Consider the following 13,294-nt stretch of genomic DNA (forward strand, 5'->3'; position numbering starts at 1 on the left):
GGCAGTGATTTAAAACAAGGAAGTAGGTAACTAGGTTAAAACTTGCAAAATTCAAGGTAGGTCTATATGGTAAAGTCAATGTGACCTAATGGAAAGAGTACTGGACTTGGAATCAGGGGAGCCAGCTAGGTTCAAATTTGCTCTCAGAACTCTATTAAACTATGGGACCATGAGCAAGATGTTTATTCAGAATCTGGTTCTTCATTTGTAAACTGAGAGTAATAATACTTCTATATCCTGTAATGTGAGACTGCAATAACTAATGCACTTCTAAAACCTGAAGGAGCTACGTGAATGTGACTTGTTATTCATTTTTAGACATGCTTGGTGGCCATGCCAGGAGACAAGATACAAATAACACAGAGGAGGTAAATAAAAGTAAAGTGAAGTTAGGTAAAATACAAAAATAAAGGGAGCTCTCTAATGAGACAGAATAATCTTCTGCTCTACTATAAAGAAAAGAAACTCCCATCCACAATTTGAAAAGTGACCTTTAGAAAACAAAGGGGAGTCCAGTGTTGTACAAACAGGAGTCTGTGGGGAAAGAATGATTCTCTGACATGAGAAAGAAAGAGGGGGTTAGTCCTCAAAAAAAGGAGATCTGGGAGTCAAAGTATCTTTAATACCAAAATTTAATACCTAATAGTTTAGGGTCCTTGGAATCTAAATTACATGGAGCACATGGGAAATAGAATCGCAACAGTGGTTGCACAAGAAAGTAAAGTCATAAATAAGGACTTAGGTGAAAGTGCTGTGGTATTGTAAGTGAGATGACCATGGTAAAATCTGTGGGTACAGATGAAAGAAAAGGAAACTTTGGGTTTCTGAGGCTACAGAGGCAAGGGGATAATCTGAATTAAGAGAGAAAAACAGGACACAGACCTCAGCCAGAGAAAGATCCAGTTGCTCACCAAATTCTTCTATCTATGAATCACTTCATGAATCTCAAGTTGTATTATGTCAGGTACCATCAGGGTAAAAAGAGGGCATATGTTTAAAGGGTACAAAGATACAGTCATTCCACTGAAGAAAGTTTCTGTGTAAAGAAAAACCACCAGAAGCAGATCCAGTGTAACAAGTGGGTGGGAACTTCAGGTACCTAGCTGACCAAAGCAAGTGATCCAGAGGTCACTTTACATTAGCAATCACACTATGGAATGGGAGAACTGAGAGGAAAGAGTCTTTATTATGAAATCAAAGTATTTAGTCGCTATTAACCACCATAATGCAAGCAAAGTTGAAAATTATTAATTTCATTGCTTGGGGTGGAGGTTGGAAGTGTGGTCATAGGAGAGAGTGTATCTAGGCCTTAGTAAGAGAAAGGTAATTCCATAAATATTTAGGTAAGAGATTTGGGCACAGAAGACCACAACCTGAAAATTCTGTGACTGAAGAGGAGTATTTTTTCCTTTATAAAAGGCACAATGTAGAAATAGTGGAGTGCCTGGGTTGGCTCTGATGACAACTCATCAGAGCCAACTATTAAATTTTCAAAGTCAGCTTACAACTTGAAAATCAGCAAACTACAAATAAGGGGTTGACTTATTGTTATGTTTTATTGTCTAGACTTAAGAGAGTGATGAAGAAAATGTTAGTAATGCACATTAAACTCAAAAGTGTGTCATGCTTATTTTTCTAAGAGCCAATTTTTAACACTTACCAGCATACTCTATCTACAAACTATATTGTAGAGAAGACATGCATATCCCTATGGGTTCACAGCCTCAGGACAAGACAAAAATTTACAGTTTAAAAAGATTTCTACTAAAAAATTATAATGCAAAATGATGATCTTTTCAAATAACTTGAAAAAAGTAAATGGGGTTACAATTTTGTGAAAGAGTCAAAGACAGCTAATTTATTTCTTTCAATATACTCACAGCAATAATTTGCAGAATTTGAAAACAGAACAAGTGTAGTTAAAATCAGCTAATTCTACTTTTCCCTCTGAATTCATTTCAACATTTTCTACTTCCAACATGCTCTAGACATAGTAATGTTTCAGTAAATATTTACACAATATATACCAATGGCAAATTGTAGAAGCTATTAAAATCTATGGGAAAAATGTTTAAAGCTACTAGGAAATATTAAATATCATAGTAATCATTAAAAATCTACGACAACTGTCAAAGGAAGCATTCTATTTTTATTTGAATTTTTTGTTAATACGTTTAACATAATAATTAAACTATCTCAGATTTATACCTTTCTTTAAAACAACCCAATGGTTTTCATAGCAATTATTTCATTTTTGTCCTAGAAATACTGTTACGAACTTATGATATCACCACCCCTATTAAGAGCCCAGGGCTCTTTCCACAAGATACTGAATGAAATAAAACAACATATTAGACTTTTGTAGAAGAAGTTAAGGCTGTAGTAAAATAAGGACTACAGTATAAAAGGTGGGGCAAACCTCCTAGTTTCATAAATTAGGGAAGGGAAAAGGCTACTCTAGATTAAGAATTCAACCATGGGCAAAACTGAGCTCCCACAAAAGTATCCCATTGTTGGGAGAACTTAATTTTAGAGCATTTAAGTAACAAAACATAATAATAAAACCATCTTCTAGTATAACACTTTGAATCCAAGAGTACTACACATACATAATATTTATTTTATGCCTGATGTAAAATACAGTAATACCTCTATTAACAAGGAGACTGTATTCTATAATAAGCTGTGTTCTCAGAAATGTCATTGCCAGAGGCAGATTCTAAGCAGCATACATCAAAAAATAAAGGAATTAGTTTGTAAAATCAAATGCTAATTGAACGTGTCAGAAAACAAACTGTACATCCGGGTACTGTGGAACACAGAAAAGAGTTAAAGTTTGGAGTTTGGGGAAGTAAACTGCACTCTATTCAAAAGATGAGAGGACAGCAAGAGATCCAGAAAGGATCTCTCCAGTACGATGGACGCTAAGGCTCCAGTCTTTAAGAAGAGACTGATGGTGAGAATACAAACAGCAGATCTTTTCTTACAGTGAAAGAAGATATAGTATAATTCAACATGAAAAAAGAAGAGTAAAGGAAGGACATCTAAGAAAAGTTTCACCAACGTAGTGATATTGCCTAGCATCAGCTCTGTTTGTCTCTGGCTGTGCTCCAAGCAGAAGCTGTATGCTGAAGTTTAGTTTAGTTTAGTCTGTTTTTGCACAGCTCTACATAATGTGTTGCTTAGCAAAACAATGCCACTGAGACTCAAGGTGCACACCAGGGCTGCTCAGTATACATGTGATATTTTCGTTCATCATTATTAAATTATAGAAAGCATAAAACAAAGAAACTTTGTTCCTGGAAGATTCGTTAATTGAGGTATCACTGTATACCAATGAAAACTGTGATAATTCAACTTAATTCAATTTAACCAACCTTTATAAAGCACCTACTATGTGCAAGGCACTGTGTGCATGGACCACTCAAAATGAGATCTAATAACAAACAAATAAATATTACTTGCACACAAGCAAATGACATACTGACCGAAAACCAACTCTCCGAGTATAGTGCAGACAGTTCTTGGTGACATGGGTCTGGAAGTGGACCGATCTGCAGATTGCCCCACACTCAGGGCACGTATATGGAGATTTGTGCTGATGGATTCTCTGGTGTGATGCAAAACTGCACTGGTTAGGAAGCAGCATCTGGCAGATATTGCATGTCTTCTAAATAAACCAAAAGGGGAAAAAAAAGTTTGGTCCCACTAGGTATTTTCTAATCTGCAAAGAACTTGTTAAACCTCAAAAAAAAAAATCCATCTATCATTTTAAATATTATTATTACTGAGGCTAAGCCCAAGGAAAAATGCAAACTAAAGAATAAAAATTAAACATGTCACTCCCTAACTTGTGAATGCAAAAACATAAAATGTATTAAAGCCAACCCAAAAGTGAGAACTAAAAAATACTACTAGTTTCACATAGATTTTCTAATTTTGTTAGTTTGTGGTATTTCCTTAATGCTACCTAAATACAACAGTCTGTACTTAATTTTGTCTTGTAACAAGGAAAAAGCATTTTACCTACAATTAAAGATTAAATTTTACTAACATACAGTTAAAAAATCATGCTTAACTTTTTCATGCAGACTTGTACCTTGGCAGTAGTCACAACCCCAACCAACTTTTTTCTTCAAAATACTAATAAATTTTAGGCTAATCCATTCTCTGATTTCTGTCATTTCAGTAACATGAAATTCGAAATACAAGAGTGCAAAGGAACATCCACACTAATTAGCTGTTCTTTTTTTCTATACCTTAATTGGTCTTTAAACTGATAAAGAGACCATTTTCTTTTCCCTTATAAGTGATTAAGATTGCTGATATCAAGGTCAAAGATTAAAGTCTATACAAGAGCTTTAAATTACAAGATTGTTTACACATAAAATGAAAATGAGTCAGTATGACGCTTTTATATTAAAACCTATCTGAATTTAAAGCACATGAATCCAGCACTCTTATCCAAAAATATGAAATATATTTTGTACATAGATCATGGATTTAGAGCTGGAAAGGACCTCAGAGGTCATGTGGTACACACCCTCCCCTCATCTGACAGATGAGGAAAGTAAGGCTCAGAGAAGTTAAATGATTTGCTTTAGCTGACTTGGTTGTAACTATCAATTGTGAGACAAGAACTGAACCTAGGTTTTCCTGATACTAAGTCCAGCACTCTAACCACTGTACCATATTGCCTCCTATATACAAAGTTGAGGCTTTTTAGAAAACCCAACACATTTTAACAAATGCGTTCCCTTTAGTCTAAGGCCTTAACTGTGGACTTTTTCCATTTTTTTGTAGACTAAAAATACTATCAAATGAATTTTATATTGATTTCTCCAGAAAAGAAGGCAGCACAGTTTGTGGGCTAGAGAGCTGTTCTCAAAGTTAAAAGATATAAATTCAAGTTCCAACCCTTAAATACATATTATCTGTATACTCTGGGCAAGTCATTTAATTTCTCAACATTCTAGGAAACTCTCTAAGACTATTATTTGTGTTGAACACCTGCACTGCTAGAGGGAGTTTACTATACTAATAAAATTAAAGGTCCAGTCCGTTTTCTTTTGGCCTTAATATTTTTAAAGCCATACTTTAAAATTATTAAATAATAATTATCATCAAAGAAAGAGTTTGTGAGGATCTTAGAAATCCATTTAATTCAATCCTCTCCCTTTGAAGATGAGTGATTTGCTCAGTCATGCAGTGACAAATAAACAATTATAACCCAGGACTTGCAATTCTCATTACACTCTCCTTCCTACCACAAAGCAAAGATGTTCCAGATAGTTTTCATGAGATACAGTCCCATTAAAAAGATAGCAGTCTCCTATCTATGTAAACACAAATAAACATACAAGCAAATTCATGCATCAGGACCCTGTCTATAATTTTACTTTTAAAATAACCATTTGTTTCTTAGAAATAAAATCTTCTGCCTTCACTGTAGACTGTCCAATGCCTGGTACAGAATGACAACGACTGAATTTACACAATATATTAGGAGTTTCTTTAATTGTCATAGGTTGAGACTGTCAATATTTTCACGTTAAGCTCTAGAAGCAAATCACAGGTCTTATTTAAGCTAACAAAGGTGCTATGCTTTGCCAAATAGAATCATAAATCAAATTTGGTCATTTCCCCTCTTGCAACCCTCAGTAACACAAATATAATTGTGAGCTTGTTGGTCGATAAGGTTTTGTTGTTTTCAATAATGAAAGTTATTAACTAGTGCTAAAATTCTTCTTTTGATGTCAGGCAAATCAAAAAATGCACTTTTCTTTCTGAAATATTACGAATCTTTACACAAAGGGTTTTCAACTAAGAAAACAATTTGGAAAATGTTTTTACAGTCTGCATGTGCATTTTGTGTTCATTAAAGTCATTCAGATGCCAACAAGCCTACAGGGCAGAAAGAAAAGGATAGGAAGAGAGTTTTTTCACCAGAATCATGGTCTCCTTATAATGTACTGGATATAGGGGCAAAAGTAACTTAAAAAGCTGACTTGAAGAAGAAAGATTTGCTCTTATATTTCTCCTCACCAAAGTCTCATATGATACTTTCAACTCTATTTTCTCCTTTTTATTTTTCTAATGGATTTATACCCCTTCCTTCCTCAGCAGGAGTATGACAGTTGCAGGACAATAATATAGATTAATCCCCTAAATGAAAATAAGTGAACACGATCATCCTTAAATCTAGGGCATCTTGTGGGATATTTAAAATATTTGTTTCTATATACATAGACCACATTTATTCACATATTTCTCCTCTTCAAGTATTTTCCTTTTTTTCCCCCACCACCATTCTGAGGAAAATGATTTAAGTTTTCTCCTTTATTCCCTACACCACATCTTTGCATCTCCAAAGCTGTCTTTAGCAGAACAGTGGTCCTAAATCCCTAAAGGCCTGAATAAAACTAAAAATTTTTAACTTAACTCCTCACTTTCAGCACAGAGAACGAATTCTTACACTAACTAGAGAGTTATGATCTAGATCAGGAGTTCTTAACCATGTGACCTATGAATTTTTTTTTTTAATTGATCACTGTATTTCAATGTATTTGGTTTCCTTTGTAAACTACATTTCATGCATTAAAAAACATTATTTTGAGAAGGGGTCCATAGGCTTCACCAGACTGAAAAGCATCCATGATACAAAAACTATTAAAAACTGCTGATCTCATGGCTTAATATGAACTGTCATTCTTGTTTTGTGGGGGAAATAAACCTCTTACTGACAAAACAGTCACAGAAAATGGTGATGTGTTTTCCCAAGAACACTGCGGGTACCTGTTCTGCTGACTTTCCGGGTAAGTTTGAACTCTTAGCACTGTGTGGCACATGTGTTTTGGCAGAGGTCTCCAAAGTTTACCTGTTTTTCAGAGCCCTATGAAGTTCTGATTAACTCTACTAACTCACCCATGATTCTCCTTGAAATCACTTTGGAATAAGCATATTACTTTCATAATTTTGATTATCTATGTAAATGGTTCAATATCTTTTGGACTAAATGGGTATTAGTAAGTATATTACCGTGAACAAAAAATAAAATTAGGAAAAATCACTGTAATTACTATTTATTAGGGGCAAATTAGGTGGCACAGAGGAGAGAAAGCAGGATGTGAAATCACAAAGACCAGAGTTCAGATCCTGCCTCAATCACTTACTTAGCCAACAGGACTAAAGCCTTTAACCTCTCTGTGTCTCAGTTTTTTCTGTAAAATGGAAATAGCACCTACATAACAGGGTTATTATGAAGATGAAATAAACGAATGAACATATGAAAAACACTCTATCAATGCTAATTATTACTGTTGTTAGTAGCAGCAACATTGTTACTATACTTCTCAAACCTTCATAGCCTTGGCTGTACAGGGAACTTGTGGCCTCTACAGCTACAAAGTTAATCAAGGGGCCATGAAATACTATGACCGCTAGGTTTCACTGTGAGAGGGACATGACAATAATTTCATACCTCTGACTTCTTTTCCTTAGTCACACTTTAGCAACAAAATACTTTCCTGTTATGGTGGAAGAGAAATATGCAAGTAAATGTGGCACATGTTTCTTTCTGTTGAGAATTCCAAAACTGACCTTCCGAACAGCATATGCTCAAAGTAGACTATATTAGCTTGAACCAGTATTTTAATTAGGGATCTAAAGGTCACATAGACTCTGATAGTTTAATATGATGTTCCATACTTTTAGTAAATTGGTTCTGTTTCCTAAGTGGTCAGGCAATCTACCACATTATGTCTGATTTTTAACAGATTTGTGCACTATTTTGTGTCCTGACTTTTTTTTTTCCTAACTTCAAAATAAAAACACAAAGCATTTCATTTCATTCTCCTGATGTGTATTAAATGTTAAAATTTAAAATATCCATATATAATTTCAAGGGCAATTGTAATTTTTTAAAAGAAAATTCTATGACTAAAAGAAATGCTTTTAGATTTTGACTTATTTTGTCACAAGCTCAATTAAGAGCAAAAGCCTAAGCAGAACTCTGTTGAAAATTATCTTACCACATTTAGGGAGCTTCAGAACCAATGCCACAATTTATCTTTTGCCATCTATGCATTAATAAGTAGCAATATAAAAGTGGAGAATCTGGAGTATTCTTTGATAACATAAGAAAACGGCAAAAATAAAACTTCTTATTCCAATAATAGAAACATATGGATTTTTTTCATATTCCTTCCAAAGCATCTTTCTTTGCAGCACTACAAAAGAAAATCTAAATGTTATGCCACAGAAAAAGCCATAGACCAACCATATGAATTATCTTTCAATGATTAAGTAAAATAGTTTACAGTACTAATAACCCCACATTTATAAATCCCAACCTCCACTCTTAGTGTGGGCCATAATTTGGCTACCCATAAAAGAGGCAGAAGTGAAACTCTACTAGCTTTTGGAAAAAAAACTTTGAAAACTCAGTTGCTGCCTAGTTTGTAACTATTTTTCAAAGACTAAGGACTGACAATGCCTTTCTTATCCCCAAACCACCCTAATTTCACCATTTCAGTTTGATGACAACTATATACTGTTATTATGGGACTCCAAAGGAGTAAAAGTTAGAAGGCAGAAAAGATGGAGACAGAAAATGAAATGACTTTTTTTTGGTCTATTGTGGTTGTAACTCATATGACCTAAAGTCCAAATGAAAATTACACATTAAGTCTACCATGTTCAACTCCAGGGGTAACTACACTTTAAAATTCATCTGGATATGCACACTTTGGAAAATAAACAGTGTTTTTTGCAAGTGCTCCTCATCTCCAGAATTCCTTGCCTAGTCTGAGAGATTCCCTGTGTTTTAAGCAACAAGGTAAAGAGTAAGACTTACCTTTTTTAGTTAACCTATCCTGATGAAGTAGAGAAAGGAAGCTTCTGTTGTTAGCTTTCCTATTCTACATGTTACCCATTTCAGTCATGTTACAATTATATCTTATAAACATTTTTAATAAAGGACATTTCAATAGGCCTATACATCCTGGGGCTTTAAGAAGAAAAAATAAAATTTATTTATTTGATGAAAGAAACACCAAATAAAGGACAGAAATGGAAAAAAATGTTTGGAGATAAAAAGGTTCAAGGTCTCTACTTTGACAAAAACACATTTTTACTTTCATTCTCAAGAAGGCAGGTCATCATCAGAAAGTGATGAAAACAAACCCGCAATTTCCCTCAGTTCCAAGTACTACTATGCCCTTTCCAGATTTACCATCTTTGATAATTCTCAACACTTGGAGCTTTCCCAACAGGGCTGTCCTTGTGAAGTAGGTCTCCCTCACTTGACACTTTCACCGCAACCTGACTGCTTACTCCTACCTTCTCCTGTTCTAAGACTTGAGAGTCATAATGAGGGGTTTGGTGCAAAGGCCGAACCAGATAACCCACCGCTGCTTTATAAACCTGGTTAGTCATCACATCCTCCCATAGTTCCAGAGCACAAAGAATGTTGGACAGATTTCTTTTCTTTTCCATGTATATCAGCCTGTACTTTTGTTACTAAAGTTCATCTAAGTGTTCAACTCAGAAACCACTGAATATCAAACCTAAAAAAGACCCAAAGGCATCATCATCTACTATAGCTTTCTCATTTTTACAGTTGAAGAAACTAAACTCTAAAATGGACAATGTGACTTGTCCAAGGTCACAGGTCCTCATTACCAACTCTTCCGTCTATACTATGCTAGTTTCTTTAAATTTCAAAATCATAAAATTTTAGACCTAGAAGAGACTAGCAATTCACTATGCAAACATGTCAATCAGTTGGGTTCAATGGAAAACTTATACTCATGCTTGAGTTAGTCACAAGTCTAAAGACACATTCTTAAATATCAGCTAATTTCCATTAAGTATCAGAAACTTCACAGACTGTGATTTTGTTGTCCCTTCTATTCTAAAGTTTATTATTTATTTATTTAAGTGTAAGTTGCTGTCCTCATGAGCTTTTAATCAAAAGAATTTTTAAAATAAAAGCAATCAGGCTAGAATTATAATTCACAATTATAAAGTATCACATGTTGAGTTTCGGTAAACTTCATATGTCAAAAACCATGATTAAGGACAGTAGCCACCAGTTTAGTAAATTGGAGATTTAGGACAGAAATTACATATATGAACAATCTACTAATTCTTAGATTGGTGAACTGCTATGTGATCTAACAGAGTACTGAATTGTAAGTTAGGAGCTCTGGATTCTAGTTCCAGGTCTGAAACTAATCGATTTTGTGACCTTGAGTATGTCAAAGCCTCTAGATCTCCCTTAAACTCTTAAAATTCCTTAATTTCAGTGTTAAGATAAATATTTCTTCTTCTGTTGTGGCTAAATACACTATTCTGGCTGTGAGCCAGAGTGTGAGCCTACAAACCTTAAACACAATATTTTGAAGATTCAGAACATATAATTAGAAAATGGAATTAACAGCAGCAGTTAAGAGAATGAATCTTAGTTTGCATTAATCTATATCTACATTTTTATTAAAGAAATTAAATAATCTAAGCCAATGCACATGAACATTAATTATTAAAGCTGACCTCAACTTGCTAGTACTGCTTTGCAATTTAAGAAAAACAACAGAATATATTTATGAAAATGCCTCATTTCTATATACTGAACATACCCAAATCTAAAGACTACTTCTACTAATTTATGCTTTAAAAAAGAAACCTCACAATTTTTAAAAAGCATGGCAAAAATTAGAAAAAAAAAACTTTCAGAAAATTGAGTTCTCCCATAAAAAATTGAAGAATTCTCCAATGAAGTCAAAGCAACTTAAGTAAACCCTTCTCTGTATTAAGAGAACAACTGGATTTCAGCCCAGATAGAGTCAACATTATTCATAATTAATGTGCACAGTTTAGTTGAGTATCTATTATAAGGAAAGTATGAGAAAACCATCCATGCTGTCTGATTCAAAAATATTTGGGTTTTGTTTGCTATCTGTGTCAAAGATAAAACCACTTGAGAACCAACTCACAGAGAGTCAAATCATGAATGCTGTCTCAAAAAAAATTCTCCCTCTCCACTGTGGCAAAAAATGCTTTGAAATAAACGTGAACAAAAGGTTGCATCCACATGCCTTAGTTTATCTGCTGCCAAGATACTGGTGTGGAACTGGGTAGACCGGTCCACTGAGTATAACATTGGCATCAATGCCAACATTTCAGCCTTAGGTCCAAGTTTTATTATTCAAAAAGTCATGAGAATTTGAAATGTTCTATTCCATTTTTTAGCCTCCTTTCAAAACCAAATTGTATGTACTCTGAGAGGACTCTTTTAGCTTTCCTCTGAACTACTAGAGCATTCCATGGCTCTCTTACTGCACATTATGTCTTGTGTTTTACTTTAAGTGCCTTATTTTTCCAAGTTGATTTCAAGTTCTTATTGTTAATGCTGAAGTCTATGGCGTCTAGAACAGCACCTCCCACATAGTAAAAGCTTAAAACATATTTGTAATTTGACAATGAATATTAAGCACGTATAGTCTAAATGAGAATCTACATACAAAACACAGAGAAACATAGATAGTACACACAGTAAAATCCTATATGAGTGGGTTATATTTATCCTTGGCCCTCAACTCCTATGATAGCAAAGAACAATTTCCTACAATGTTGACTTTGAATATGGGCTCAGAAGCAACACACTGTTGTTCTCTGAGCACTTGCCTAGCTAAAATTGGAGAAGTACATCATGAGAAGACTGACTATCCCACAATCATTTTTATTATTACTGTTTTTGGCCACAGAAACTTGTGAAGACCATCTACTAAATAAAGCCTGGAGAGTTGGGGAGAAATCTGTGTCAACAGAAACTTCACCAATGAAAATATTCATCTTTCAAAGTATAGGAGTATGTGCCTATGTGTATGAGTATGTATTATGAAATTAGAGCCATGAGAGAGATCATGATTTACTGGAAGAGCCTGTCTTATGATCAAGAAGATCTGGGTTCAGGATCTATCTACCTCTAACACATACTGACTGGCTGTGTGACCTGGGCAAGCCAGCCAACTGCTCAGAGTCCCAAGCAACTCTCTAAGACTATAAACATTGCAGAACAGTTACCGATCTGCATTGGTAGAAGAAATTTTTTCACCAGGGATTCACAGAAACAATGAAATCACAGGATTGGACACCCTCTCCAAAAACAGTAATAAAAACCTTTTTATATCAGAAAACCAAGCTCAACAAATATTTTCATGTTATAATCTTCTGATCAAACAAACCACAAGCCTCAAACAAAAGATTAGCCCCAGCACACACATGTACTTTGTCAGCTGTTCCATAATGTGTACACTAACATTTTCATTCATTGACTATACTAAAATATGTTAATAATACAGTACTAATAACCAAACCTAAGACTTGGAAACTACTTCAGTAAGCATCAGCTTTAAAGATTTCTAGAAATGATTCCACATTTTGGGTCAAATTTTTATAATTATGAAAATAAAACAATGGAAATTTTTGACAACTAGAAAGTGTCTTTTTGTCTAAGTATAATCAGAGATAGTCTGAAGTTAAAACATGCCTATTAAACTGTTAAAACAGTTATACTGGTTACGTTATTCACAAATACCATGACCATTTAACAACACTAACCTGGCATTAACTTCTGAAAATGGAATGGAAAATCAGAAACCAATCAAATCCATATAAACTTCTCCATCCATTCCCTGAAAAGCAGACCTAGAAAGTAATACTCAATAAAATATTTCCCTTCACCAAGGTTAACTCTCCTACTTACGTCCTCAATCCCTTTTCTTCACAACTACTCCTGGTATTTATTGCTCATTCTCCTGACTCCTCATCATAAATCTCTTCCTATTCACTTTTTCCTAACTCACTGTCTACAAATACAATCTACTCCTAAACCCCCAAAAGGGGCAAAGGAAAAATAAAAGTAAATATATGTACAAAAATAAATCACACAAGTTCTTTGTATAGTGTTAAAAAATTGGAAAAGTAAGGGTTACCCATCAACTGAGGAATGACAACAAATTATGGTATCGAAATATAATGTAATACTACTGTATGGTAAGAGACATAAGAGAAATAGTTTCAAGAAACCTGGGAAGACTCCTGTGAACTGATGAAGAGTGAAATGATCTATATAACAGAACATTGCAAAAATAAGCAATTTTGAAATGGCCTTTTCTTCTCAACTTTAACATTTTATCTAGTTTGTACAAACCTGTAGCATACATCCACCTCATCATTATCTCCTAGAACCCTGATCTTCTTTCAAGATAGTACCTTCTGACAAAGTGCTCAC

The 13,294-nt window shown here is 34.3% G+C and overlaps 1 protein-coding gene across 14 annotated transcripts in view; it reads right to left on the reverse strand.

The window, feature by feature from the left end:
* ZNF532 (zinc finger protein 532) overlaps positions 1-13,294 on the reverse strand; it is a 118,181-nt gene that overhangs the window by 46,263 nt on the left and 58,624 nt on the right. For all 14 annotated transcript variants that reach the window (XM_072605938.1, XM_072605937.1, XM_072605934.1 and 11 more), the window contains one exon: positions 3,489-3,670. In XM_072605938.1, coding sequence (XP_072462039.1) covers positions 3,489-3,670 — 182 coding nt within the window. The remainder of the gene's footprint in view (positions 1-3,488; positions 3,671-13,294) is intronic.

The sequence above is a fragment of the Notamacropus eugenii genome, chromosome 4, assembly GCF_028372415.1.
Source record: "Notamacropus eugenii isolate mMacEug1 chromosome 4, mMacEug1.pri_v2, whole genome shotgun sequence".
Classification (NCBI taxonomy): Eukaryota; Metazoa; Chordata; class Mammalia; order Diprotodontia; family Macropodidae; genus Notamacropus; species Notamacropus eugenii.